Source organism: Eumetopias jubatus, unplaced genomic scaffold (genome assembly GCF_037043125.1).
Source record: "Eumetopias jubatus isolate StellerSeaLion01/CBP00866 unplaced genomic scaffold, mEumJub1_p1.0 scaffold_4, whole genome shotgun sequence".
NCBI classification, from domain to species: domain Eukaryota; kingdom Metazoa; phylum Chordata; class Mammalia; order Carnivora; family Otariidae; genus Eumetopias; species Eumetopias jubatus.
In genome coordinates this window covers 183,524,685-183,551,950 of record NW_028274810.1, presented here as the reverse complement: position 1 = coordinate 183,551,950, position 27,266 = coordinate 183,524,685, and the positions used below count along the sequence as shown (strand labels likewise).

Below are 27,266 nucleotides of genomic sequence, written 5' to 3'. Positions count from 1 at the left end.
TCTCCTCCTGTTCATGTTCTCTCTCTCTCTCTCACATAAATGAATAAAATGTTTAAGAGAGAGAGAGAGGGAGGGAGGGAGGAAGGAAGGGAGGGAGGAAGGGGGAGAGAGAAAGAAAGGAAGGAAGGAAGAGAGAGCGAGCGAGCGAGAAAGAAAGACAGAAAGAAAGAAAGAAAGAGAAAGAAGAAAGAGAAAAAGAAGAAAGAAAGAAAGAAAGAAAGAAAGAAAGAAAGAAAGAAAGAGAAGAAGGAAGGAAGGAAGGAAGGAAAGAAAGAAAGAAAGAAAGAAAGAAAGAAAGAAAGAAAGAAAGAGAAAGAAGAAAGAGAAAAAGAAGAAAGAAAGAAAGAAAGAAAGAAGGAAAGAAAGAAAGAAAGAGAAAGAAAGAAAGAAAGAAAGAAAGAAAGAAAGAAAGAAAGAAAGAAAGAGAAAGAAAGAAAGAAAAAGAAAGAAAGAAAGAAGAAAGAAAGGAAGAAAGAAAGAGAAAGAAAAAGAAAGGAAGGAAGGAAGGAAAGAAGGAAGAAAGAAAGAAAGAGAGAGAGAGAGAGAAAGAAAGGAAATTGGTTTGATCAGACTTCCTATTTTCTTGGCAAATATGAAGTCAAGTCTTTAAGAGAAACCATTCAGTAACATGAAGTCACTAACGAAGAAAAACATCCATTATCTCAAGTAACTTTTCCCATAGGATCTCTATGCTGAAAATAAAACAATATTCAATCGTCGAACACTACACATCAAAAACTAATGACGTACTATATGTTGGCTAACTGAACATAATAATAAAAGAATAAACACCAAAGAATAAACAAACAAATAAATAAATAAAATAAAGACAAAAGGCTCAGATTTGGGGGTGGGGGGAGGGGGGCCACGTATGCCATGTATGGCCTGCTGAGGCCTGTAGTTCCAGAGTAAAGAGGGAAGGGGACAGAAATAAATACCTATTGGCAATATTGAAACAAAAAGTATTAAAAGAAAACAGACTTGAGCTCCTAAAATCCAAGAATGAAAGTAAAGGAAATCAATGAAATAAAATAATCTAAAGCTAAAATAATTCTTTACTGAGCTCCACAGGCATATCCTTTGGACCACAGCATTACATTAAAAATTTCTTTAAAGTTCTTTAAATATTAGCAGAGGATTGCTGCAATGTGTATGTGTGCATGAACGGATGGGCGGATGGATGGGCGGATGGATGGGCGGATGGATGGATACAGATACGCATTATTTGAAAACATTTACTTACCATTCACTACTTTGCAATAATTCTCTCAATTAGGCTAGGAAAATAGATGATTTTTGTTAAAGTTCAAGTGAGGAACAAGAGCAAAACCTTTTTGAAGTGAGAATCCTTTAATAACTATACTCATTTCCAGAGAACAATAAATACAGAAATTACAAGCAGTGTATGTAACAGTTAATCATTTCCTTAGCAACAGAAAACACCTACTTTTATACAGCTTAATGGGCAAACACATTCAACGAAAATCAACATAGGGAAAAGCGAAACAACAGAAGAAAACTGCAAGTAAAATGGAAAATTTTTTGCTCCTGACCCTAACTACTGAGATTCATACTCCAGGTACTCCGTCCCAGGTAAAACGGGAAGGGTGGAGATTCTGAGGCTGGAGGGCACATTCAGCTTCGGGCAGCAGCAGTCTGGGGCTGCTCAGATTGGAGCTGTTTACCAAGGTATTCCCTAAAACAGCAGGAATAAAATAACAAGGTATATTAGAATTTAAACAACAAAGATTCTCTTTCAAAATCAAAGCACGATATATACCATGTCATCTATACTTACTTTAACATCTAAAAATTAGTAAAATAGCTCCATAAAACTAATCTTTTCCAGACTTGAAAAGTACCTGTATAAATTTTAAGCGCTCTCTTTATGTAAGTCATTACACACACAAATAGGTGATTCTGTATACATTTACAAGGCAGTGTCTACCTCCCTGTCTGGGTACAAGTTTTGTTTACTGCGGTCACACTTTCCCAATCTAAGAAGTTCAAAATCAACTGAAGTAGGATTCCAAGTAAGTGGACTGATACATGAAAAAGACATTTCCTGATACTAGTGAATATTAAGTATCTCTACCTTGGGATGAAAATAAATCACTGAAAATACCATCAAGATTCACAACATGTAACGAAGCTTGTTACTGAGCACTTTCTCTGCACCAACACAGTCTAAAAACTTCACAAAGATGATCATAGTGAATCCACAAACAATTCCAAGAATAGAGAAGTAGTATTCTCGTTGTATGGGTGGGGCAACTGGGCTTAGAGCAGTGGTTTCCAAACTTAGATCACATTCTCCTTTAGGAAATGAACACCCACCCAAAGTATGTGTATACTTAGCTCTAAATTACATATAGGTTTCACTGTTAATTCCAGGGGGAAAAAATCATCTCTTTCCTATTTTCCTGTGAATGACTTGCCCAAACTTTTGTTTTTGAACAAAAGAAGAAGAGATTTTGTAAAGAATATTTTAAAACGTCCCTGCTATGAAAAGGAAAGAGCATGAGTTTTGGATAGAGACTGGGATTTACATTCTGGCTGCACGTCCTCACGGACATGCTGGTTCCCGAGGCTGTGGGATGAGGGCACCTGCCAGGGACGAGCCGCAGGCACACACAGGCGCAGTGTCATCTCCTTTCCTCATCAGCTGACATCCAACCTCTCCCTAAGCACCTCCAGGAAATGACCTGTGGGCCACCAGCATCGACCAGTAATGTGTGACCCTACCTTTCTCCACAGAGGTCCAGAGAAAGGGGAGAGAGGTGGTCCAAGGATTTTACTGTGTTGCTCTACCTCCACTAACATGGACTTAGTCCAAAGCTATCAAAGATATGAAGGAAGACCGAGAAAAGGAAGAAGCATTTGGAACAGGAACCAGAGGGAGTTCTGTGGACTAGTGTAAGTGAGGGGTCATAGACCCCCAAAAGTCTCAAGAAGATAAACTAGGATTGAAAATACTATGGGACTGACTGAAACCTCCTAGAGCATGAAAATGATTTATGTGCTTTTTTTACCCTTACATGAAAATTCTTATCACTGACTTATTAATTATGGGTGTTATATTAAAATGCATAATATATTTTTGTGTCAACTAGGAGCTACCCTAACATAATCTGGACAATGGATGGCGATCTTATTTTCAACCAACAGTAAGGAAGTAGTTCTGTCTAACTCATGCAACGGCAAAAAAGGGAAACCACCTATAAATTTTATCAGGAAAAAAAGAAGAGTTTATGGGTCACTATAAATACCACCACTCTGGGGAGGCCTGCAACTAAGGAGTATGTGTGACTGCATAAGTTTGATGTGTTGTGTTGTGTTGTTGTTGTGGTGGGGGGAGGGAGAGATGAGGGGTAGCGTATAACATTTACTATAAAATTTCCAGATTTTATATATATATTTTCCTATATATGTCTAAGAAATTAAGCCTGAAATTAGACATGCTTCATTGCAAGAGGGCCTTCAAATATTCTAATTTTAAAAGTTAGACTGTTTAGTGTAAAGGATCAGCAGAATATGCCACCCCAAAATATGCCAATTTCATGTACTATTTTGAGCTGTAGACACCTGAAAATAGTCAAGTGCAAGGAGAGGCTTTCTCTGAACTTCCCTTATCTACCTAAAGAAAGGTCCCCAAAAGGAACTCAATTATCTTAAGTCCCCCTCCCTGGGAGTTTTATCAACCAGGGAGGACAGACTCTTATCACAAAAGAACAGTCTTGAAGTCCACACCACACCCAGTCAGACTAGACAGACCGGGTCACAATCTCATATCTCCCAACTATTCTTCTATGGGCCCATCCATCATTCCTAAAAATCACTTATTTTCTGTAAGAGGCCTACACCCCCATTCTTTTTTCCCTGTTAAGATGGAATTTAGTCCTAAATTCTACAGCTACATCTTTAAGTTACACATTTTTTCCTGGGTATCTCCCATGTGTACATGAGGTATACATGTTAACACTTTTCTTCATGTTAATCTGTCATTTATTACAGGGTCTCAGCTAAGAACTCAGAAGGGTAGAAGGGAAATTATTTTTCCTCCCCTCTGAGAGTGATTTCTTAAAAAACATTTAAAAAGTGTACCTAAAGACACCATGCCACCCTTCAATTATAAAAAGATGTGGTCCCTTTCAATAAAGGAACAATGGGAAGGATCATGTTCTAAACATAAGTTTTCAAGACAAATCACAAGAGAACAGAGCAAAGCCTTCCAGAGCTCAGTGCTCTGAACTGCCAAGGATGGAAAAGGGTCTGGTTGGATCTGGTCACACACAAAGGCTCCCATCTGCTCCACCCCTTACAGAGACATGAAGGGTGGTTCACTTCCCTACCAGATTTAATTGATATTTAGAGGATGAGAGTGAATACTTGGAGGTGAAAAAGGTAACTGATTTCTTCACAAAAAAAGACATCGTTGAAGTAAGGGCCAAAGTAGGAGGAATATTAAACAGAGCAAAGATGAGCTGTCCTGGCAGAAAATTTAAAAACATGTCCAACCATGGCTTCCTGCCCACTGGTCTTCTGCTCCTTTGTTTCTCCTGCTCAAAGGCCTTTATTATGGATGGCACACTCTACTATATTCTATCTTTTCCCACATACAAAGTGGCCCTGAGGCATCCGCTTCTTCTTCACAACCTTAGTGCCTGGAATGCAGAAAACACAGGGCTTCCTTTGTGTCTGCTAAGTAAGGTTTATGCAATTTGAGATTCAGACAAAGGATAAGAACACACATAAGGGGTTCAACTGAGAATGTGTACATCAAGAGCCCCAGATGGAACTTTGTGAGCCTAACCTGTAGGTCACAAAGTGCCAAAAGTCTAATAGAAGAGCCCAAATGGGACACATGGAAAGGAGAATCAAGTCTCCTCCTCAGGCTTTCCTGAAATTACTATGTTTGCAATGGCATATGAGTTGTTAAAATATCAGAGAGAGATGACCTGAGACCCAACTGAAAAAGATACTAACTGTAGAAAAAGGACCTAGCCTTACACAAAGCTTTGGCAAACATCTACTCTTTGAACTTGGCTTATAAAATGTTACATACAGTCTGGTTCCCTCATGTCAAATGGCAACATGTAATCAATTAAAATATTCCCAAGATTCACCCAAGCCTGCCTGTGAATTCCCTGTGACCCCCAGCCATACTAAGTCCTGGCACCAAGTGCCTGGGGCTGGGAACCCAGGACGGTTGCCACATTCCACACATTATTACAGCCATCGTGGAAACATGCTTGTAGGTATGCCCACACGTTACCTATGTTTACAGCATCCGTGCGAGGTGAGCATTATCTCCATTTACAGAGGATCAAATGGAGCCTCAGAAAACTTCCAATAACATGCTCAAGGACAAAGTGAGCAAATGGCCTGGCTAGGGCTCAGATCTTACTCTCTTTAATACTGTGAAGCTGCCTGGCCCCTAAAAAGGTGTGAAAAGCAGCCACTGTTCCTAATATTATACATTAGAAAATAATAAGAGGGTCTGAATAATTTCTTTAGGTTAAGGTAACATTACTGTCAGGCAAAAGGTAAAATAATTATGGATTTTACTTCAAGGGATTATAATGTATCCATAACAAAGGACTCAAGAAGAGTTATTTTAAGTGAATTAATCTAAGTATTGAGACGGTCTTTTTCTCTGTCCCTGAAGATCAATACAAGAATAAAATTCAACTTATAATTTGCTGAGAAAGTGCCCAATTTGTACCAGCAATCCACAGGAGTGTGACATTAAATCTTTACTTCTACTAAGAAGTAAAATTTGAGAAGTATATTTTCTCCTCTTTAACCTCATCCGTAATTTAAATCATTTGGGATTCTAAATCTCTGAAACAAAAAAGAAACAGTCTAAAGACCTACTCCCCTTTTAAAAAATCCAAGTACAAAATAGCTCACAAAAGAGACCATGTTGCATGCTGAGAAAGCATTGACATCTGATTAAGAAATACCTATTTTAAGGGGCACCTGGGTGGCTCAGTCAGTTAAGCATCTGACTCTTGGTTTTGGCTCAGGTCATAATCTCAGGGTGGTGGTGTTGAGTCCTAGGTGAGGCTCCATGCTCAATGGGGAGTCTGCTTGAGACTCTCTCCCTCTGCCCCTCCTCCCATGGGTGCACACGCACACGCACTCTAAAATAAATAAATCTTTAAAGAAAAAGGGGGGGGTGCCTGGGTGGCTCAAGTCAGTTAAGTGTCCAACTAGTGATTTCGGCTCAGGTCATGATCTCGGGATTGTGAGACTGAGCTAGTGTGGGGCTCCATGCTCAGCAGGGTGTCTGCTTCAGGCTCTCTCTCCCTCTCCCTCTGCGCCTACCCCCCATTTGCTCAAATGCAGGCTGTCTCTAAAATAAATAAATAAAATCTTTAAAAAATATATTTAAATTTCCCTGATGGCTAACGATGATGAACATTTTTTCATGTGGTGGGAATGCAAGTTGGTTACAGCCACTTTGGAAAACAGTGTGGCAGTGCCTCAAAAAATTAAAAATAGAGTTACACTATGACCCAGCAATTGCACTACTGGGTATTTACCCCAAAGACACAGATGTAATGAAAAGATGGGCCATATGCACCCCAATGTTCAGAGCAGTAACATCTGCAATAGCCAAACTGTGGAAAGAGCCGAGATGCCCTTCAACAGCTGAGTGGATAAAGAAGATGTGGTCCATAAATACAGTGGAATATTATTCAGCCATCAGAAAGGACGAATACCCAACTTTTACATCAACATGGATGGGACTGGGGGAGATTATGCAAAGTGAAATAAGTCAAGCAGAGAAAGTCAATTATCATATGGATTCACTTATTTGCGGAACATAAGGAACAGCATGGAGGACATTAGGAGAAGGAAGGGAAAAATGAAGGGGGGGGAATCGGGAGGGGGAGATGAATCGTGAGAGACTATGGACTCTGAGAAACAAATAGGGTTTTAGAGGGGAGAGGGGTAGGGGAGGGTTAGCCTGGTGATGGGTATTAAGGAGGGCACATACTGCATGGAGCACTGGGTGTTATACACAAACAATAAATCATGGAACACTACATCAAAAACTAATGATGTACTGTATGGTGACTAACATAACATAATAAAATTAAATTAATTTAAAAAAAGGAATACTTATTTTATTCTCTTGTCAATGGCCATGAAAGATCTATACTTGGCACCAACCAAAGCACTGAAAAACTGCTTTCCAGTTCCTGAGAAAGCTACACAGGGCTTGAAAGAGGCAGTCTGAAGATGATATTAGCTACCTAGGTTCCAAGGCTGTTAGCACCTAGCGCACTAGGAAGTGTTTACCTGGCGTATATTAACTGTTAGAAGAGAAAGGCTTTCACCATATTACAATTAAGTGTCAAACCTCCACTATACTTAGGGCTGTTTAAGTAGTCAAACATTTTTATTCTTTCTTTAAAACTGTAGTTGAAAAAAAAAAACCCACAGCTGAAGACACTGTGATATCACTCAACACACTTCACCTATATATAATTTAAACACATGGTGACTTCACCTATATAATTCAGTGCCAGGAAAAAAGAGAATTTTCTCCTGAAAAACATATTAATCTGTGAAAACTACAATCTCGCTTATTTCCCTTTTTCCCTTGGTTGCCAAAAAGCTCAGGAGAAATTCCATGGTTACTACATTTTTATATTATTTCCTTTAGTCTTCTGATATGTAAATTTTCACAACTAAAATTATGAAGGACCTACAATTTTATATCCATCTTTCTGTTGAGTTTATTACAATAATTATTAAAATTACAACTGAGTCATAATTGTATTTCTCTTAACCTTTGCCTATCCTGTCGGAAAACAAATGGGTATAATATAAATCAAAAACAAAATATCCTTCTCTGAATGTATGAAAAAAATTTTTTTAAATATGAACTTTACATTGGCTACAACACAGATTTGTATTAGGTAAAGAGTAAATAAAATTTAAATATTTTGTAGAGGCCGGTTTTTAATGCTAGTTCACTATAGTTATAAGTTATTCCTCCAGCTTTTATCATGATTTTCCGCATCATACACAAAACAAATTTTGTTTTTACGAATTGATTTTCCTATGTAACTACTGAACTATTATGTAAAAATCACAGTGCCCTCTCCCATCTTCATCTGATTTACATAGTTAGAGACATTGTTAAATTCCAAATGTAAGGCCATAGAGTCAAACTGTTTCCACAATACCTTAAAAAATCTCAACCTAGGAATAGTGACCACCACAACCATTTCCTAGTGCCTACTATTTATTTAGCACTGCATTAATGGCTTGATGTACATTTTCTTATTTACTCTCCACCATAATATTCCTAAAAGCTATGGATGAGCCCCGTTTTTATAGATAAAGAACTGAAGTTTAGCAATGAAAATGACATGTTGTAATGTTAGGATAACTAGTTAGTGGCAGGAGGGTATTTGTACCCAAGTCTGTCTGATTTAAACTCAGAGTCTTAATCACTATGTAATACTGCCTCATGGTACACTAATTCTACCTCCCACTGGCTGAGGACACATTACTGGGTAGGTGTGAGAGTAGAGCTTAAGAACATCATAATGTGAGTCCTCAAATTTATTTCTCAAATACATTTTCATAACCACCAGCCATTTCATTTCCTAACAGCATCTAAATTCAAAAATTAATAGATTCGCAGTATCTCTAAAGAGGTCAGTGATTCTAAAAGTAGAATCTATTTATGTGAATTCTGGTCCTAAGAAACAAAGATGGACATTTTAAAATCAATTGCATTAGAGTCTATTATAAAAGCAATTTAGGCAAAGTTTGCAATAACAAAGTTCCTTTTCACACAGGAATTCCAACAATCAAATCATTTTAAATTAGCGATAAAATCTCAATATCCAGAGTTTCTTCAGCTCTAGCTTATTTTCAAGAATAGTCCCTCTTTACCTATTAGCACCAACGTTATCATTAAATCAGCAAAGTCTTTCATACTTTATCATTTGTCCAACATACGGCCAAGCGATGCAATGCACTGAGCCACTCAAAGCATCAGAGCTGCCCGCTGACACTCCTTTTCCTTTCATTTTTTTAAAGACCTGTTTTAATAGAGCAGTTTCAGGTTCACAACAAAATTGAGAGGAAGGGACAAAGATTTCCCATACACACCCAGCCCCAACGCATGCACAGCCTCCCCCACTATCAACATCCCACACCACAGTGGCACCTTTTTTTACCAAGCATGAACATGCACTGACACATTATAATCATCCAAAGTCCCTAGTTTACCATAGGGTCCATTCCTGGTGCTGTCCATTTTATGCCCTTGGATGAATGTATAATGACATATATCATAATATCAAACAGTATTTTTACTGCCCTCAAAACCCTCTGTACTCCAGCTATTCATCCCTTCCTCCTTCCCCATATAATTGATCCTTTTATAGTCTCCACAGTTTTGCCTTTTTTAGATATCATATGGTTGATTCATACAACATGTAGCCTTTTCAGATTGGCTTCTTCTACTTAGTAACATGCATTTCAGGTTCCCTCATGCCTTTTCATGGCCTGATAGCTCATTTCTTTTTCGTGCTGAATAATATTCCATTGTCTGGATGTACCAAAGTTTGTTTATGCATTCATCTACTGAAGGAAAACTGTAGTGTCCAAATTTTGGCAATTATAGATAAAGCTGCTATAAACATCCTTGTGCAGTTTTTCGTGTGGATGTAAGTTTTCAACCCCTTTGGGTAAATACCAAGATGCATAATTGCTGGATCATATGATAAGAATATATTTAGTTTGAGACAAAACCACCAAATAGTCTTCCAAAGTGGCTGTACTATTTTGCATTCCTACCACCAATAAATGAGAGTTCCTATTACTGCACACCCTGGCCAGCATTTGGTGTTGTCAGTGTTCCAGATTTTGGCTAATCTAATAGGTATGCAGTGTTATCTCATTTTTGTTTTAATTTGCATTTCCCTGATGACATATGATGTGCAGCATCTTTTCACATATTTACCATCAGTGTATCTTCTTTAGTGAGGTGTCTGTTAAGGTCCTTGGCTCATTTTTTTTTTAAAGATTTATTTATTTGAGAGAACGAGAATGAGAGAGAGAGTACATGAGAGCGGGGAGGGTCAGAGGGAGAAGCAGGCTCCTTGTCGAGCAGGGAGCCCAATGCGGGACTCGATCCCGGGACTCCAGGATCATGACCTGAGCCGAAGGCAGTCACTCAACCAACTGAGCCACCCAGGCGCCCCTTTGGCTCATTTCTTAATGAGGTTGTTTTCTTATCACTGAGTTTTAGGAGTTCTTTATATATTACAGATAACAGTCCTTTATCAAAGGTGTCTTTTGCAAATATTTTCTCCCAGTATATGGCTTGTCTTCTAATTCTCATGACACTATTTTTCACAGAGCAGAAGTTTTTAATTTTCATGAGGCCCAACTTCTCAATTATTTCTTTCACAGGTCATGCATGCCTTTAGCACTGTATCTAAAAAGGCACCACCATACCCAAGGTCATCTAGGCTTTCTCCCATATCATGTTCTAGGAGTTTTATAGTTTTGCATTCTATATTTAGGTCTATAATCCATTTTGAGTTAATTTTTGTGAAAGGTGTAAGGTCTATGCCAGATTCATTTTTGCATGTGAACGTCCAGTTGTTCCAGTACCATGTGTTGAAGAGACTATCTTTGCTCCACTGTATTGCTTTGCTTCTTTGTCAAAGATCAGTTAACTATATTGGTGGGGGGTCTATCTGTAGGTTCTCTATTCTGTTCCATTGCCCTACTTGTCTGTTCTTTGTCCAATACCACACTGTCTTGAGTACTGCAGGTTTATAAGTCTTGAAGTCAAATAATGTCAATCCTTTTAACTTTGTCCTTCTCCTTCAATACTGTGTTGGCTATTTTACTCTGCATATAAACTTTGCTATCAGTTTGTTGATATCCACAAAATAACTTGCTGGGATTTTAATTGGAACTGCGTTGAATCTATATATCAAGTTGAGAAGAACTAACATCTTGATAATACTGCATCTTCCTATTCATGAACATGGGATCTCTCTCCATTTATTTAGTTCTTTGATTTCATTCACAGAGCTTATTAGTTTTCTTCACATAGATCTTATACATATTTTGTTAATTTGTACCTAAGTATTTCATTTTGGGGGGTAAATGGCTTTGTTTTAAATTTCAAATTCCACTTTTTCATTGCTTGTATATAGGAAAGCGATTTACTTCTGTGTATTAACCTTGTACCCTGCAATCTTGTTGTAAACACTTATTAGTTCCAGAAAAGTTCTGTCAAATCTTTAGGATTTCCTACATAGACAATCATGTCATCTACAAACAAAGACAGTTTTATGTCTCCCTTCCCAATCTGTATACCTTTCATTTCCTTTTCTTGCCTAATTGCATTAAGCAAGAACTTCGTTTGATGTCTAAAAAAGGAGTCACATGTGAGAGGGGATAGCCTTCTTTGTACCTGATCTTAGTCGGAAAGCTTTCTCAATATTAAGATGTTAGCTATAGGGTTTTTTTTTTAAGATTTTATTTATTCATTTGAGAGAGAGTGAAAGAGCATAAGCAGGGGGAGAGGGAGAGGGAGAAGCAGACTCCCCGCTGAGCTGGGAGCCCAACATGGGGCTCGATTCCAGGACCTGGAGATCATGACCTGAGCCAAAGGCAGAGGCTTAACCATCTGAGCCACCCAGGCGCTCCTACAGGTTTTTTTTTTAATAGATATTCTTTATTAAGTTGAGAAAGTTCATCTCTATTCCTAGTCTACTGAGAGTTTTTATCATGAATAGGTAGTGGATTTTGGTAAATGTTTTTTCTGCATCTATTGATAAGATAATGTGATTTTTCTTTTTTAGTTTGTTGATGTGATGGATTACATTAATTGATTTTTGAATGTTGAACCAACCTTATATATCTGGGATAAATCTCACTTGGTTGTGGTACAGAATTCTTTTTACACAAATTGTTGGATTCAATTTTTGTTGAGGATTTTTTGCATCTATATTCATGAAAGATATTGGTCTATAGTTTTCTTATAATGTCTTTGTCTTTGGTTTTGATATTTGGGTAATGCTGGCCTCACAAAATGAGTTACGAAGCATTTGCTCTACTTGAATCCTCTGAAAGAGCCTGTGGAGAACTGGTCTAATTTCTTCCTTAAATATTTGGTAGAATTCAACAGTTAACCCATCTGGGCCTGGTGCTTTCGTGTTTTTAAAGATTATTAATTGTTGATTCAATTTCTTTAATAAAGGCCTATTGAGATCATCTGTTTCTTCTTGAGTTTTGGCAGATTGTGTCTTTCAAGGAATTTGAAATTTCATCTAGGTTATCAAATTTATGTGCATAGATTTATTCACAGTATTCATTATCCTTTCAATTTCCATGAGATTTGTTGTGATGTCCCCTCTTTTGTCTGATATTAATTTGCGCCTTCTCTTTTTTTCCTTAGATAGCCTAGCTAGAGACTTACCAGTATTATTGCTTTTTTCAAAGAACCACCACCTTTTGGTTTCATTGGTTTTTTTCTATTTTCTGTTTACAATTTCTTGGATTTATTCTTATTATTTCTTTTCTTCTACTTATTCTGGATTTAATTTTCTTTTTCTCAATTCCTAAGTTGGAAACTTTTCTTCTTTTCTAATATATGCATTCAATGCTATAAATTTCCCTCTAAGCTCTGCTTTCACTATATCCCACAATATTCATTTTCATTTAGTTGAAAATATTTTTCAAAATTTCTCTTGTGATTTCTTCTTTGACCCATACAGTATTTTAGAAGTATGTTGTTTAATCCCCACATATTTGGGGATTTTCCAGTTATCTTTCTTTTACTGATGTCTAGTTTAACTCCACTGTAGTCTGAAAACAGACACTGCCTAGGTCTTTTAAATTTGTTAAGGTGGGTTTTATGTCCCAGAATGTGGTCTTGATGAATGTTCCATGAACTTGAGAGAAATGTATATTCTGTTGGCAGTGGTTGAAGCAGTCCACAGATATCCATTATATCCAGTTGACTGACAGTGTTGTTGAGTTTAACTATTTCCTTACTAATTTTCTGCCTGCTGGATCTGTCCATTTTCTGAGAGAGGGATGTTGAAGTCTCCAACTATAAATGTAAAATTCATCTATTTTTCCTTATAGCTCTACCAGTTTTTGTCTCGCATAGTTTGATTCTGTTGTTAGGTGTATACATGTTAACAATTACAATATCTTCTTGGAGAACTGACCCCTTTATCAAAGCCCTTCATCCCTGATAAACTTTCCTTAATTTGAAGTCTGCTTTGTCTGAAATCAATACCCCTACTCCTACTTTCTTTTGATTACTGTTAGCATTGTATATTTTTCTCCATCTATTTACTTTTAATCTATATGCCTTTATATTTAAAGTGGATTTATTATAGACAATATATAGTTGTGTCATATTTTTTGATCTACTCTGACGATCTCTTTCAGTTGGTACAGTTAGATCACTGACATTCAAAGTGCTCACTGAGATAGCTGGATTAGTATCTACCACACTCATTAATGTTTTCTATTTATTGCCCTTGGTTTTTTGCTCCTAGTTTTGTCTTCCACTCTTTTTTTTTTTGCCTTTTGTGGTTTTAACTGAACATTTTGTATGGTTCCACTTTCCTTTCTTAGCATATCAGTTATATTTCTTTTTTTACTTTTTTAATGACTGCCCTCAAGTTTGCAAAATACATTTACAATTCATCCATGTCTACTTTCAAGTAACACTATACCACTTCATGGGTAGTGTGAGAACATTGCTGTCATCTATTTCACTTATGTATTAGGGTACATAAGCATACACACACAAGCATAATCAAATACAGTGTTACTATTAGTATTTTGAACTGCTATTACATCAATTAAGAAGAAAAGTTTTTATTTTACCTTTAGTTATTCCTTCTTTGATGTTCTTCCTTTCTCTATGTAGATCTGGCTTTCTGACCTATAATATTTTCCTTCTCTTTAAAAAACTTCTTTCCATATTCCTTGCAGGGAAGATTTACTAGCAAGAAATACCATAGGTTTTTGTCTGTCTGAGAAAAATCTTTATTTCTCCTTTACTTCTGAAGGATAATTTTGCAGAGAATTCTAGGTGGTGGAGTTTTTCTCTCAACACTTCAAATATTACACTCCACTCTCTTCTTGATTGCATGATTTCTGAGAAGTTGGATGTGACTGCTTTTGTTCCTCTATAGGTAAGGTGTTGTTTTGGGGTTTTTTTTGTTGTTGTTTTGTTTTGCTCTGGCTTCTTTCAGGATTATTTTCTTTGACTTTGATTTTCTGTAATTTGAAAATTATATGCCTCAGTGTAGGCTTTTGGCATTTATTCTGCCTAGTGTTCTCTGAGCTTCCTGGATCCATGGTTTGGTGTCTGCAATTAATTTGGGGGAGCTTCTTAGTCATTACTGTTTCAAGTATTTCTTCTGTTCCTTTCTCTCTTTCTTCCCCTTCTGGCATTCCCATTACATGTATTTTATACCTTTGTAGATGTCCCACAGCCCTTGGTTATTCTGGTTCTTTCAGTCTTTTGTTCCCTTTGCTTTTGGGTTCTGGAGGTTTCTACTGATATTTCTTCTAGCTCAGAGATTCTCTCCTCAGCCATGTCCGGTACATTAATAAGCCCATGAAAGGCATTCTTCATTTCTATTACAGTATTTTTTTAACTATAGCATTTCTTTGTGGTTCTTTCTTAGGACTTCTATCTCCCTGCTTACATTGTTCATCTGTTCTTGCATGGTGTTTACTTTATCCATTAGAGTCCTTAGCATAGTAATCATAGTTGTTTAAAATCCCACGTCTGATAATTCCAACATCACCACCACAGCTGGTTCTGATACTTATTTGTCTCTCCAAATTGTGCTTCTTGCCTTTTGGTATGCCTTGTAAGATTTTCCTGATAGTTGAACATGATGTACTAGGTAAAAAGAACTGCTATAAATAAACCTTCAGTAATGTGATGGTGAGATGGAGGGAGGGAAAGCATTCTATCATCCTGTGATTAGGTCTTGGTCTTTCAGTGAGCCAAGGCCCTTGGACTGTCAATTTCACAAGGGTTTCTCAGGGGTTTTTTCTTTCCACTTGGATAGGATAGGATGGCTAGAATGAGCTAAAGCTGGTTATTTCCCTTCCCCAGGCCAGACAGACTCCGATAATATCCCAGCAGGTAAGGCTCTAGTTAGCCAGTTTCCCCTGAGGATAGGCTTTGTTAAGAAAAACAGGGTACTCTGGCACATTTCAAGATGGTTCCCTTTCCCCTGCTCCTGCCAGAAGCCTGAGGGTATTTTTCTCAGATATTTACTGTGGGAACTTGGTCTAACTTCTGGAGATAATCTCACTGTATGGTAAGGACCCACTATGATTGGGTCCCCCTGGAGTTTTTAACTCTCAGACCTGCCCACACTGAGCCTCCTGAAAATCAGCATAGTGCAGGCTTTTCAACCCAGGTACTGGTTCCCTCACTGGTTTCTGCTTATAGGTCTGCTCCAGTATGCCTAAACTCTCTGTATGTTACCTATCTGTCTCTCCAATCTTGACAGCTGCTGCTAGCCCTACGTCTTCCCCTCTCTTATGTATCCAAGAAGAGTTGTTGATTTTTCAGTCTGTTCAGCTTTTTACTTGTTAGGATGGAGTGGCAACTTCCAAGCTCCCTACATGCAGAACCAGAAACCAGAAGTCCTTCCTTTTCCTTTTAAATGCTGGTTCCTAATTAGCACGTGGTTATAACCAAAAGTAATCTGTGCAATGCAGAGTATACACCCTAAATGACCCTAGTACACACAAATCTAGTTATGCACCATGCAATATGGGAGAAATGTCTGTGTTGTTACAAGGACTTTTAAGAAGAAAGTTTATTTTATATTAGCTATCAAAATAGTATGTAAGCAAAGTCCATATTTTAGACTTATTTATAGACTCTTTTCTTGAATTATATTTAGAATGTTAAGACTTTTAAGTACATGACAGTAGAGAGAATGTCAATTTATCTTCTTTGAGTATTAGGTCAGTTCCTGGCATACTCTAAGAGGTCAGTAACTGTTGAGTGAAAATAGCTGATGAATCCTACAGGGAAGTTAGAACCTGAAAAAGAATGCCTTTTTCTCCTAACAAGAAAATGTTTTGAAACACCAGCTGAGATAAAGATGCCAGCAATTAAACCTACCAAATACTTCATAATCTAAACCAGTTCATTACTAGCAGAATGCTCAAACAAAATTTGAAATTATTTGAAGTTATTTTAAATTAAATTAGTTTGGGATCCCCGCCCGCCTGCCTCTTCCGCCCCACGGGTTTTCTTTTCTTTTTTCTTTTTTTCCTCCGGGTCTCCTTTTTGACTCCCTCCCCATTTATTCTCGCCCAACCCTCCCCCCTGCTGCTGAGAAGTGGGGGAGGGTCTCGGCCTCCAGGTTCCCGCCCCACCAGGGCCCAGGCGAGCATGGGGGGCAAGCAGACCACAACGGCCTGCTCCCAGGGCCCCTTTCCGGGGGTCTCCACCGATGACAGTGCCGTCATCTGCTCATAACTTAAGAAGCCTCAACTAAATCCACCGTAAAGAAACAGTATTTTAGAAGGCAAGTTCAATGTTTTAATGATATGTAGTGGAAAGTGTATTAAATTAGCTTTATAATTAAGCTTAAAAAGAACCTCTAAGCCTACAGAATTATTCTTTAGAGAAGCATTTCCCCGCAATATATGCAAAAACTAAAATAAACCGAAACATGTGGGCCAGTTGTTCCTCCAATATGAATTTATAATCACCTGAAATGAATCTCAGAGCTATTTAGAGAATAAAGTGGATTATGCAAATTTGGAATAGAACATGCAAGGAGGTAAGAGGTTTTTTGTTTGCTTGTCTGATTCTGTTTCATAACTAAGAATATCAACTATAAACCTTGAGAGTCACTAGCCAACTCCCTCTTTTTCCCCCACATCCAACTTATCTCCAGGTTTTATAGTCTATTCTCTCCAACGCCTGACCCTGCCTTACTAAATGAACATCCTCATTATCCACTGCCTGGTTTGAAACTGTAGTCTCCTTACTGGTGTTTTTCCCTCCAGCCTTACCCCTCCAATTCCACCAGCCCCCCACTGTCTCTAAAACAGTCTTTCTAAAATGACACTGTGATTATTTTTACTAACCTCTGTAGTTTTCCACAATCTTCAGAGAAGAGTCCAAACCTAGCATAGCAAAGATGGTTTTTCATGATCTGGCCACTACTGTATCTCCAACTATATTTTCAGCTTCATAACCAGACTCAAGCTGTCTGGAACCAGTGCAAATTCCCCCAAATGGGTCAGCATCTCTCTGACCTCAATGTATGTGCATACATAACTCTCTCCCTGGAATCCCCCCACGCACACACCCTGCTCTCTCCCTCCCCCTTCACTAGCTACCACCTCCTAATCTACCAAGAGTTCCTACATATCCCTTCTGCCCAGGACCCTCCCAGGCCTGGACTAGGCCCACTCTCCACATGGCCACACAGCCTTTCCCCAAGGGTTACAATGAAGCATGTGCTTGTCACACTCCCCACAGGAGTGGCATTACATTACTGTTCAATGAAGAGTCTAACTTTCCCCTGAAAAATAACCAGTAAAGTTAGCCTTCTTCAAATTCGGAAGTCCAATATAAATTTTTTAAGTACAAGATTAATGGAGCTACCAATTATCATTACCAACCTTCTCTGTCAAAAACTAGCTTTCAAATTAAAGTAAAATGAATTTTATTTAAATAAAATCTAGAACTAGCTATTTTTTCAGCTAATAAGTCAGTAGTAGTAGTATAACTACTTAAGTGGTTTTAATTTCATAAACATTTCAAACATCAAATCATAAGTTTTGGCAATGCCTATTACCGTAAGGATTACCAAATATTAACTTTCAAGAGATTATAAATAATTTTTCTAAAACTCTTAAAACGAAAGAAGGGATTTTAAAAGAACATGACCCCAAACATAATCACAGCTTCCTCAATTATCTATGCCAATGCAGGGAGGTATATGGGTCCCAAAACCTAATAATCAAAATCAAAGCATATATTTATCATTTTAATACATAAGATTATATAAGCAGATTTAACTTCTGGGAGTTGAACTTCTTGTTCTCCAGTATCCTTTTTCTCTCCTTAAAAATAGAACCAATGAACTTGTAGGACATGTTACTTTAGTGAAGCCTGCATTTTCCAGTTCCTTTGCAGCCACATGACTGAGTACTGGCCAACAGGTATAAGGAGAAGTGTTGGGGGGCAAATTCTAGGAGTCTCCCAGTTGCCTGGCCCATCCAACATCACCCATAGCCATGAGGATGAGGGCCATACCCCAGGAATGGCAGCATGCTGTGCTGGGCTGGAAGAAGCCCAGATCTCTCTGCACTAACAGTTCTGGACTGCGTAGCCCCATCATTTCATGACAGACAGTTTAGAACAAACATCTGTCATGTTTCGACTACTGTTATTTTGGGCTCTCTGTTATATCATTAGCTTAACTTATCCTTCCCATTATTTCTCCTCTCAAATAAAAATATGAGTATCTATACTAGACACACATTGGCTTTAACACAAGTGTATGTAACTAGGTCAATTAAACTGGCATGTAAAATACGCTAAGATAACAGTTTGCCTATAAACTTAAATAAATCCAGACAGATGGCAGAACTCAGATTTTTTCCACATACTGAATTCTGACATTTTCCTCAGTGTTTTGCTTCAATATGTGGCAGTCTTTGACACCATTTCCACCTGATAGCTCATCATTTATGTGTTGCCTGTTCTAATTCTCACCCATGCAGCACAAAGGCTGACTGAGATGTCAAGCCAGAACTAACAAAATAAGGTATAACAACAAATAAGATAGAGAACCTTAAGCATCACAGAAAATAGTCAGCAAATTATGACCATATAATACTATCATCTACCCCAACTGAGAAACTAGCACATTGTTCAAGACTAGTTAAGCAAAGAGACAGGAGAGCAGAAATCAAGCAAAAATAGCTGGAAAAAAAGGCCAGAATGTGATGACTTGTTTTTATATTATTCTTTGGGAAGAGCTCTAGGTTTCAAGTTGAATATTAATGATGTTTCTAAAAACATGACATTATGAACAACTTGGTCTGAAGAGCATTAACCACTGATAAGAAATCATTTAGTGGAGAAAACACAAAGTGAAATTTTTCATTAGTAAAATGTACAGGAGATGAAAATTCTTTGTTTTAAACATTTTAGACCACAACTTATATTTAAGACTGTGCCAAAAATCATTCAAGCAAAAAAACAGCAGCTACTCTAATATCTACCTATTTTCTAGTGCTATGCCACAAATGAGAATACTTTTGGTAGTAATTCTGTTCTACAGACAAATCTATACATTTGCTTTTATTTATTTGTTGATTTTAAAGATCTGAGAGGGAGGGGCACAGTGGGAAGGGGCGGAGGGAGAAGGAGAGAGAGAGAGAGAGAGAATCTCAAGCAGACCCCTGCTGAGTGCAGAGCCTAACCCGGGGCTCAATCTAATGACCCTGAGATCATGACCTGAGCTGAAAATGAGTCAGCCGCTTTGACTGAGCCACCCAAGCACCCCCACATTTGCTTTTAGATTTAATAATCAACCTATATGCCTATAATTTATTATATTTACCCTAATTTAACATGATATTAAGGTAAAATAATTTCTCCTAGCAATTTTCTCCAAATTGGGAGCTCCATTTTTTTTGTTCTCAAGCTTCAACTTAAAAATTTATTTCAGGAAACTAATTGGTCTCTACTTGTCACAATATAAAATGTCTATTCTTACAGTCCCAATTTTTAAAAGTAAATATATATTTAATATATTTAATATTTTAAATCCAAGGTACTTAAATTTTTTTATTTCCACAGAGCTAACAAATCAACAAGGTTAAAGTAAATCATGGCTACCAAATAGTATATAGATACTATTCTACCATGATACCTAGAGGAACTTCAGAATATTATTTAGGGAACAAAGGCCCAAACAACTAACATGTTCTGCTATCACCCAACAAATAATTTCTGTATTCTTGAAATCCTCAAGCATTAAAAAAATAATAAGAATGAGAAACATTACTTCAAAGAGATTATAAATGATAAAAAGGTGTTTCAAAAATGTATGCTAATAGGGGTGCCTACGCAGCTCAGCTGTTTGGGCATCTGACTCTTGATTTCGGCTAAGGTCATGATCTCAGGGTCATGAGATCAAGCCCCGTGTCAGGCTCCACACTGGACATGAAGCTTCCTTGGGATTCTCTCATTCTCCCTCTGCCCCTCTCCCCTTGCTTATGTGTGCACTCTAAGAAGGAAGAAAGGAAGGAAGGAAGGAAGGAAGGAAGATGTATGCTGATAAATAATAAAATACATACAGTTACTTGGGGGAAGAAAAAAACAGGTCTTGAAATGGCCAGGTTAAAAATAACTATTTGTAAAAAAAAAAAAAAAAAAAAAAAAAAAAAAAAAAAAACCTTTTAATGAATATTTAAATATAGGTTTAACACAGGTTTTTATTTATTTATTTAAGATTTTATTTATTTATTTGACAGACAGAGACACAGCGAGAGAGGGAACAAAAGCAGGGCGAGTGGGAGAGGGAGAAGCAAGCTTCCCACCGAGCAGGGAGCCCGATGCAGGGCTCAATCCCAGGACCCTGGGATCATGACCTGAGCCGAAGACAGACGCTTAATGACTGAGCCACCCAGGCACCGCTAATATAGGTTTTTAAACTACTCTATTTAAGTTATGTAATTTTCTTGACTTTACCATTAAATGTATGCCCATGTATGCCCATAGGAGCAAAATGATTAACCAAAAGAGAAAACCCCTATGACTTAAAAAGCCAAGATACCCAAAAAGAAGCAAACAGTATGAATTTAAACTCTAAAATTTGAAGGTTGTGATAAGAGCTACATTTACCTTATTAAAATATTTATAACCCATATTCGGTCTACTCCTACAAAGATCTGGGAAGATGATTGACTTGGGGCTTAGGAGTCAGGCAGAGTTAAGTCTTCCTTAGAAGTCACTTTCCTCACACCTAGGAGGTAAGTCAGTTTCCCTTGAAGTGGCAACAGAATCATCACCCTAAACCCAAACCAAGTCAGGAAATGAGCATGACATGGCATCTCTTTTCATCAACAAAGAGCCAGGAGCCGCACACAGTGATCAAATGAAGCAAAAAGAAGGAAGGCCAGGCAATCAACCTACTGGGGCTGATCCATGAGTTCCTGTGTCTAGAAAAGGAGCGTCTGATTGCTGGGCAAGATCTATATACACTGCCTGCCTTTCTGCACAAAAGCCAGGGTGTGGAAGGGACCAAAGGAATGAAGAGATTGCTGTAATTAAATCAGTCAGCAAACAGACCTGGTTGCTGCAGTGGATACATACAGCAAGGACTTGGAGGGCGGTTGGGGCGGGGGGGCACCTGCCCCTGGCCCAGGGCACCAATGGTGTTCTTGCTGCCATATCCAAGGTACATGTTCATTCCTCCTTTTCCTGCTCCCCTTGGCAGTGTTTTACCCTGCCCACCACTGACTCAATCCTGCTTGAAATATACTTTCTTCTGCTTCCCTAGCAGCATATATTCCTGGTTTTCTCCTAATTTTGTAGCCATTTTTCATTAGCATCAGTCTTTCACCCACCCCCACCTTCCTTGGGTAAAATCTACTCCTCTTCTGTCGACCCCTTAATACTTTTGTCTCAGTCTCTAGCAGTGGTTCTTAGCCTCCTTTTGATGCCAGACCCCTTTGCAAATTTGAGGAAAAGCATGGACCCTGACCACAGAAAATATTTATACACAGGCTTTTGCATACAATTTCAGGGAGTTAATCCAAACACCTCCTGGAGGAAGAGTCCCGCTCTACACATGTTTTTGGGGTAATCTCATCTACTGCCATGACTTCCAACCTCTAATGACTGCTTTAGCTCTATAAACTCTAGCTCACATCTTGCTCTGAACTCCAAACCCATGGATTTCTCCTTGGATATAATACAGGCACATCAAATTCGTGGACCCAAAAAAATCAGCTCCTCACTGCCATTCTAATCCTATTCCCCCTTCATCAGGTACAGAAAAGACAAATGACCAAGGAACAGGCCCAGCAGGAAGCAGGGAATCGGGAAGGGCATACCCAAACTGAGTCAGTGCACTGTAGAAAGCTCAAGTGGACAATCATGAAGACACTGAGGGTTAGCCTGCAACTGTGGAGAAACCCCGACAGGACCCTGGGCAGAAAAGCCAGCCTACAGAAAATAACAAAGCAGATGGGCTACAGATGCGAGAACCCATGTGGCCAGAAGGAAAGGGAGGTGGAAAAAGTTGCTGCCTTGCTTCCCACGGGTTTCTGGTTCCCAGTTTCAGTGAAACTGTGTGACTTCACCTACAGCTGGATTCTGTGAGCTACTCTGACATCCATCTAATAGAGTTTCTTATATTTAAGCTAACTTGAGTAGGTTTTTGTTTCTTGCAAACAAACCATTCCTGGTGAAGTGAAGCACACATACACAGAAGTTGAGATCATAGTTTCCAAAGTACTCCTTCACTAGTATACTAGAACCAATCACATTCCTGTTTTACTCTTGCAGAACCTTCTAGTGGCTAATTTGTTTCTATAATTTTATCATTTACATTATTTCTTGTGCAGCTTCTATTTAAACATGCAGCTTCTACTGGCAATCTACAAAAACACTGCAAAGATTTTTTATTGTCATCTAAGAATAAATGTTTACTACCCTTCAATTTTATCAGAAATGTAAGTTAACAAATTAGAACACATATTCTTACTTAAAATAACAAGCAAAATAGCAAAATTGCTGTAGGTTGTCAAAACATAAACTGGACATACTTGATTCTGAACATGCAGAATATACAAAAAATCTTAGAAAATAGGTATATGTAATACATCTACACACACACACATATGCACACAATTCTCTTATGTAGGCAAAACAAAATTAGACAAATGAAAAAGCAGTCTCAAAATTATGTTTGAAACATTACATCTCAAAACATTACTAACACACTAACCATCAACATATAACCTCCTTACCAAATAAGACATCTCATTCATTTATATGTCTAATATGTCTGAAGAAAACAGATGTCCGCTGTCATCTAAATACCTTAGGATTAAACTTCCTTAAAACTGTGTTAATGTTTTAATACATTAAAACAACACATCAGGCTGGCTGCCAAATAAAACCTCTACTACTAATGTCTGATGAAAGGCATGGTTAGGAAATGTTTTTTGAATAGCTTTATAATGTCTATCATAAAAACACTCCTGAAGAGACCAAAGATATAATGTCATTTTCAGAAAATAATAACTAAGAAAGGAAGCTGATATTGAGTCACATTTCTCTCAAGATCATTACCTGAAGGGAAACTTATCAAATAGTACTCAGGTGCTAGAAGGAAAGAAGCACTAGATAGAAGACAAAATTCTTCCTGGCTCAGGAGAGCTAAGTTCTGGAATGTCAAGTGCCTGGCCATCCTCTCCTGCTCCTCCAGTGTCCCAGCACAACCCACACAAGATCCTTCACTGATTGTTATATTATCTCTTCTCCAGGTTCAGTGTCCTACACACTGATGAATACAGACTGCTGACTCCAAAGGCATTACATTACACCTATAAAAAATAAAATCCCAAAAGGCATTTTGCAATTATGACAGTAATAACTGACTCTTGCAAGAAGCACCATTGGATACTAAAAAATGAGTGAAAGTTTGTTGGGAGACACAACCAGTATTTATAGTCTCCAAGTATTTCCCCAAAGATTACTTACTAATTACAAAGGGGAAAGAAGCTCATTACAGTAGAGAAACCTTATACCCCTTTAAGGAGGTGGAAGTTAACAGTACCAATAATACGGTAAACTGACTCAAGAGCTTCCTGATAAAAACACTAAGAAGAACATAACATCACCTCTGTGGTGTTCCTCCCAAAAATGCATACCCTAAAGGTAGTCAGGAAGAAACATCAGACAAACTGAAATTGAGGGATATTCTATAAAACAACTGGCCTGTAGTCTTTAAAAATATTGATGCTAAAAAAGACAAACACCGAAGAACTGTTCTACTTAAATGAGACTAAAGAGACAGGATAACTAAATGCAATGTATGCTCCTGGACTGGACAAAACATATTTGCTACAGACAACAGTACAAACAACAGACAAGGAAATGTGAATATGAGCTATAGGAACAGGAACACATCATAGTGCTATGGTGATATAAGAAACCCAGGTCCTAGGACTTATGTGTGAAGCATTTAGGGCTAAAGGTCATAATGGCTGCCACTTAGTCTCAAATACTTCAGAGAGACAGGGAGACAGAGACAGAGACAGAAAGAGAACATACAGATGCAGCAAAATGTCAACAAGTGGTGAATCCAGAGGAAAAAAGCACCAGTTCATTGTACTGTTCCTGCAACTTTTCAGTAGTTTAAATTCTTTCCAATTAAAACGGTTAAAAAAAATAAAACTTTTTTTTCATATTTCCCTTCTCCTTTGCAACCAGGAGGGTGAAAACCACATCCGAGGGATAGGGGAACAGGAAGCTGAACAATCCTGGTTCTTTTATGACCTCGCTTGCTCGCTGAGCAGCTGTGTCAGCTCTGGACTTGCCAACAAGTACAGTTCACATTACAGGAGAAAGGTAAGTCCCTGACATAATAATAATAAAAAAAAATCCTAGAAGAAATAAAATTGGTCTTCAGATTAGTGTGGTTGTGTTAAATCTTCCTGAACTACTAAGGCACGGCACATGACCTCAAAGGTGACCTTTTAGCGACAGCTCAGCCACTCCCAGGCTCCCAATTTCGTTCTGGTGACACCTCTGGGGCTTCCCACATGCAGCATGCTGACACAGTGCCTCTGCCTAGAAGTCCTCCCTATACTCTACCCTCATCTTCACCAACTAACTTCTTCTTGATCCTTAAGACTTAGCCCATGCATCGCCTTCTCAGGAAAACTTCCCTTTTGAAGGCCCAGGAAGGATGAGGCACAGTTCCCAAGCTCCTATGACACCTACTCATACTTCTGCCACAGCCCTCATGACACTGCACTGAACCTGTGTGCTATGCCCTTATTTTCTTCTTCCTATTTTAGCACATATTCAATCATCTAATAAGTATGCCCGTCCATGCCTAAATTGGAGACAAGAGTAATAATTACAGGGATAACAGTAAACACTCCCTCAACTGGGAAAGTAACTGGATACAAATAGAACAGCACAGTGTTAACCAAATGCTAAAATATTTTCTCATAAGATATTTCTGGGCTTTCTAGCAAGGCAGGGGAAATGTCATCCAAAACACTATTTTTGTTCAGGCATCTGCAAATACATGCCCTTAAGGAAAGTGTGGCAAGAAGCTTCTGAAGGTACAGAGAATTACAGGGAAATGTTCTAGAACTCTGATACTGTGTATGTGTAAGAAACCTGATCTTTTAGGAACACCTCCAGCCCCTATACTAACTCTTTGGTAGTTTTTACTGAATTCATTTTTTAAAAATAACAAGTGAGAACTGGTGAGGAACATTATTTAATTCACAGTGAGGGTTAGATATATACTAGGTACCTAATGCATCACTGTATAATTCTTTTAAAAAGTAAATTTAATAAAAATGTAATTAAAGGATATTTACATCAAAAGCTGTCTTTGATAAGACAGGCTTATCACCATTTTTTTCATCTATACCTCAAAATTTCAGTGGTGATGAAAACTTACCAATCCATTTGTTACCCATGAGATTTTGTTCCCCATCAAGAGGCAACATCTGGATGATATATTTAAATGAAACTAAGAAAATAATTCAAAAATTTAATTAAATCTCTAAGATGAATAAAGATAAAGTTTGCTTAATCTTTATCTAATTTTTAGCATACTCTATTCTACTGAGCTTTATTTGATTATTTCACATACCCACACACACACAAAGCCCATGAAATGAAATATTCATGTGACCACAAATGTAACTGTCCCACCCACTAAAAGAGAAAGGAGAAAAAGCATTTAAAAGCAAAGCAAATTAGTTCATTTTTCTCTGCCTCCCCTTACTAGACAAGGCTTTTCTTTTGTCCATGCTTAACTGATCCTTCGAAACCTCCATCAGGTGCCTGTGTGTCTAAAAAGCCAATCCTAATCAAACAAAACCATGACATGAATTTAATCCACAGATACCCTAGTCACATGCACTTATGTGTGAAATCTGCATTTGGTTTTATACTTAATTATAAAGTACAGAGACTCCATTATCCATCAGTGGTTTTATATTCTTTACTGCCTAAATGCTCATTATCTACCTCTTCCAAATGTTTGTTTAGGCTGGTACTTTGCAACAATTTAAGATTTATGTTATGATGGCATCTCCAAATCAACTGTAATTAAGTGGTACATAGCGTCCAGACAAATTAGTACAGCCTCAAAACATCTCTAACTAGCAAAGTAGGCACAACTTTAGCCACCGACTTGATGGTGAGACAAGAGGCTACCAAGAATTCTTTACTTGCAATTGGTTTTGATATATTTTTTAATCGAGTTACATTTGTTTTTGAAAAATACACAAACATGATACTAAAGACATTTTCAAAGATTCTTCCACTAAAAATGTATGAATAATGTGGAAAATTCCAGGCACCCAAAGGGTGGCCACAATTTTCTAAATTAATTCTGGAAAATGTTAAATCTGGAAATGTTATATGCTTATTAAAAATCACAAGGAATATTTTAGTAACATGATTATTAATGCTAAAAAGCTAATGCACATAAGTTTTTTTTCCTTCAGTTCAGTTCATAAGTAACTATTTTAATCGCTGTATTTATGGCTATGTACTTAGAGAATAGCTAATATTCTAAGCAGACATAAACATCAGAGAACACAGTAGTATCGCTGATCTACTTGGCTTAGTGAGTTCTCTATCATTTACCTACACATAAAATAACTGGAGAGAACAACACTCTTATAGCTTATTATTCTGCTTTAAAAAAAAAAGACTGAAAAATAATCTAGAAACAAATAGAAAATTCTACACAAGATCCTCTACCTACAAAATTCAGTGTTTCTTTCCTGAAGTCCTGAGCTGTCCATATGCACATACTGTTGCTTCTGAATTAGAGGCTGATTACATTTAAAATCATTCTGTAGGAGAAAAATGATGACATTTTATGATGTTGAATTATAAAGTATAAACTGAGGGTATATATAAAAGTTCTCTAGAGTACATTGTCATTGTTTATATATTTTGGCAAATT

At 37.7% G+C, this 27,266-nt stretch overlaps 1 protein-coding gene across 2 annotated transcripts in view; it reads right to left on the bottom strand.

The window, feature by feature from the left end:
- Positions 1-1,329: 1,329 nt before the first annotated feature.
- ATP6V1H (ATPase H+ transporting V1 subunit H) overlaps positions 1,330-27,266 on the bottom strand; it is a 124,061-nt gene continuing 98,124 nt past the window's right edge. For both annotated transcript variants that reach the window (XM_028118978.2, XM_028118977.2), the window contains one exon: positions 1,330-1,696. In XM_028118978.2, coding sequence (XP_027974779.1) covers positions 1,636-1,696 — 61 coding nt within the window. In that variant the 3' untranslated portion in view covers positions 1,330-1,635. The remainder of the gene's footprint in view (positions 1,697-27,266) is intronic.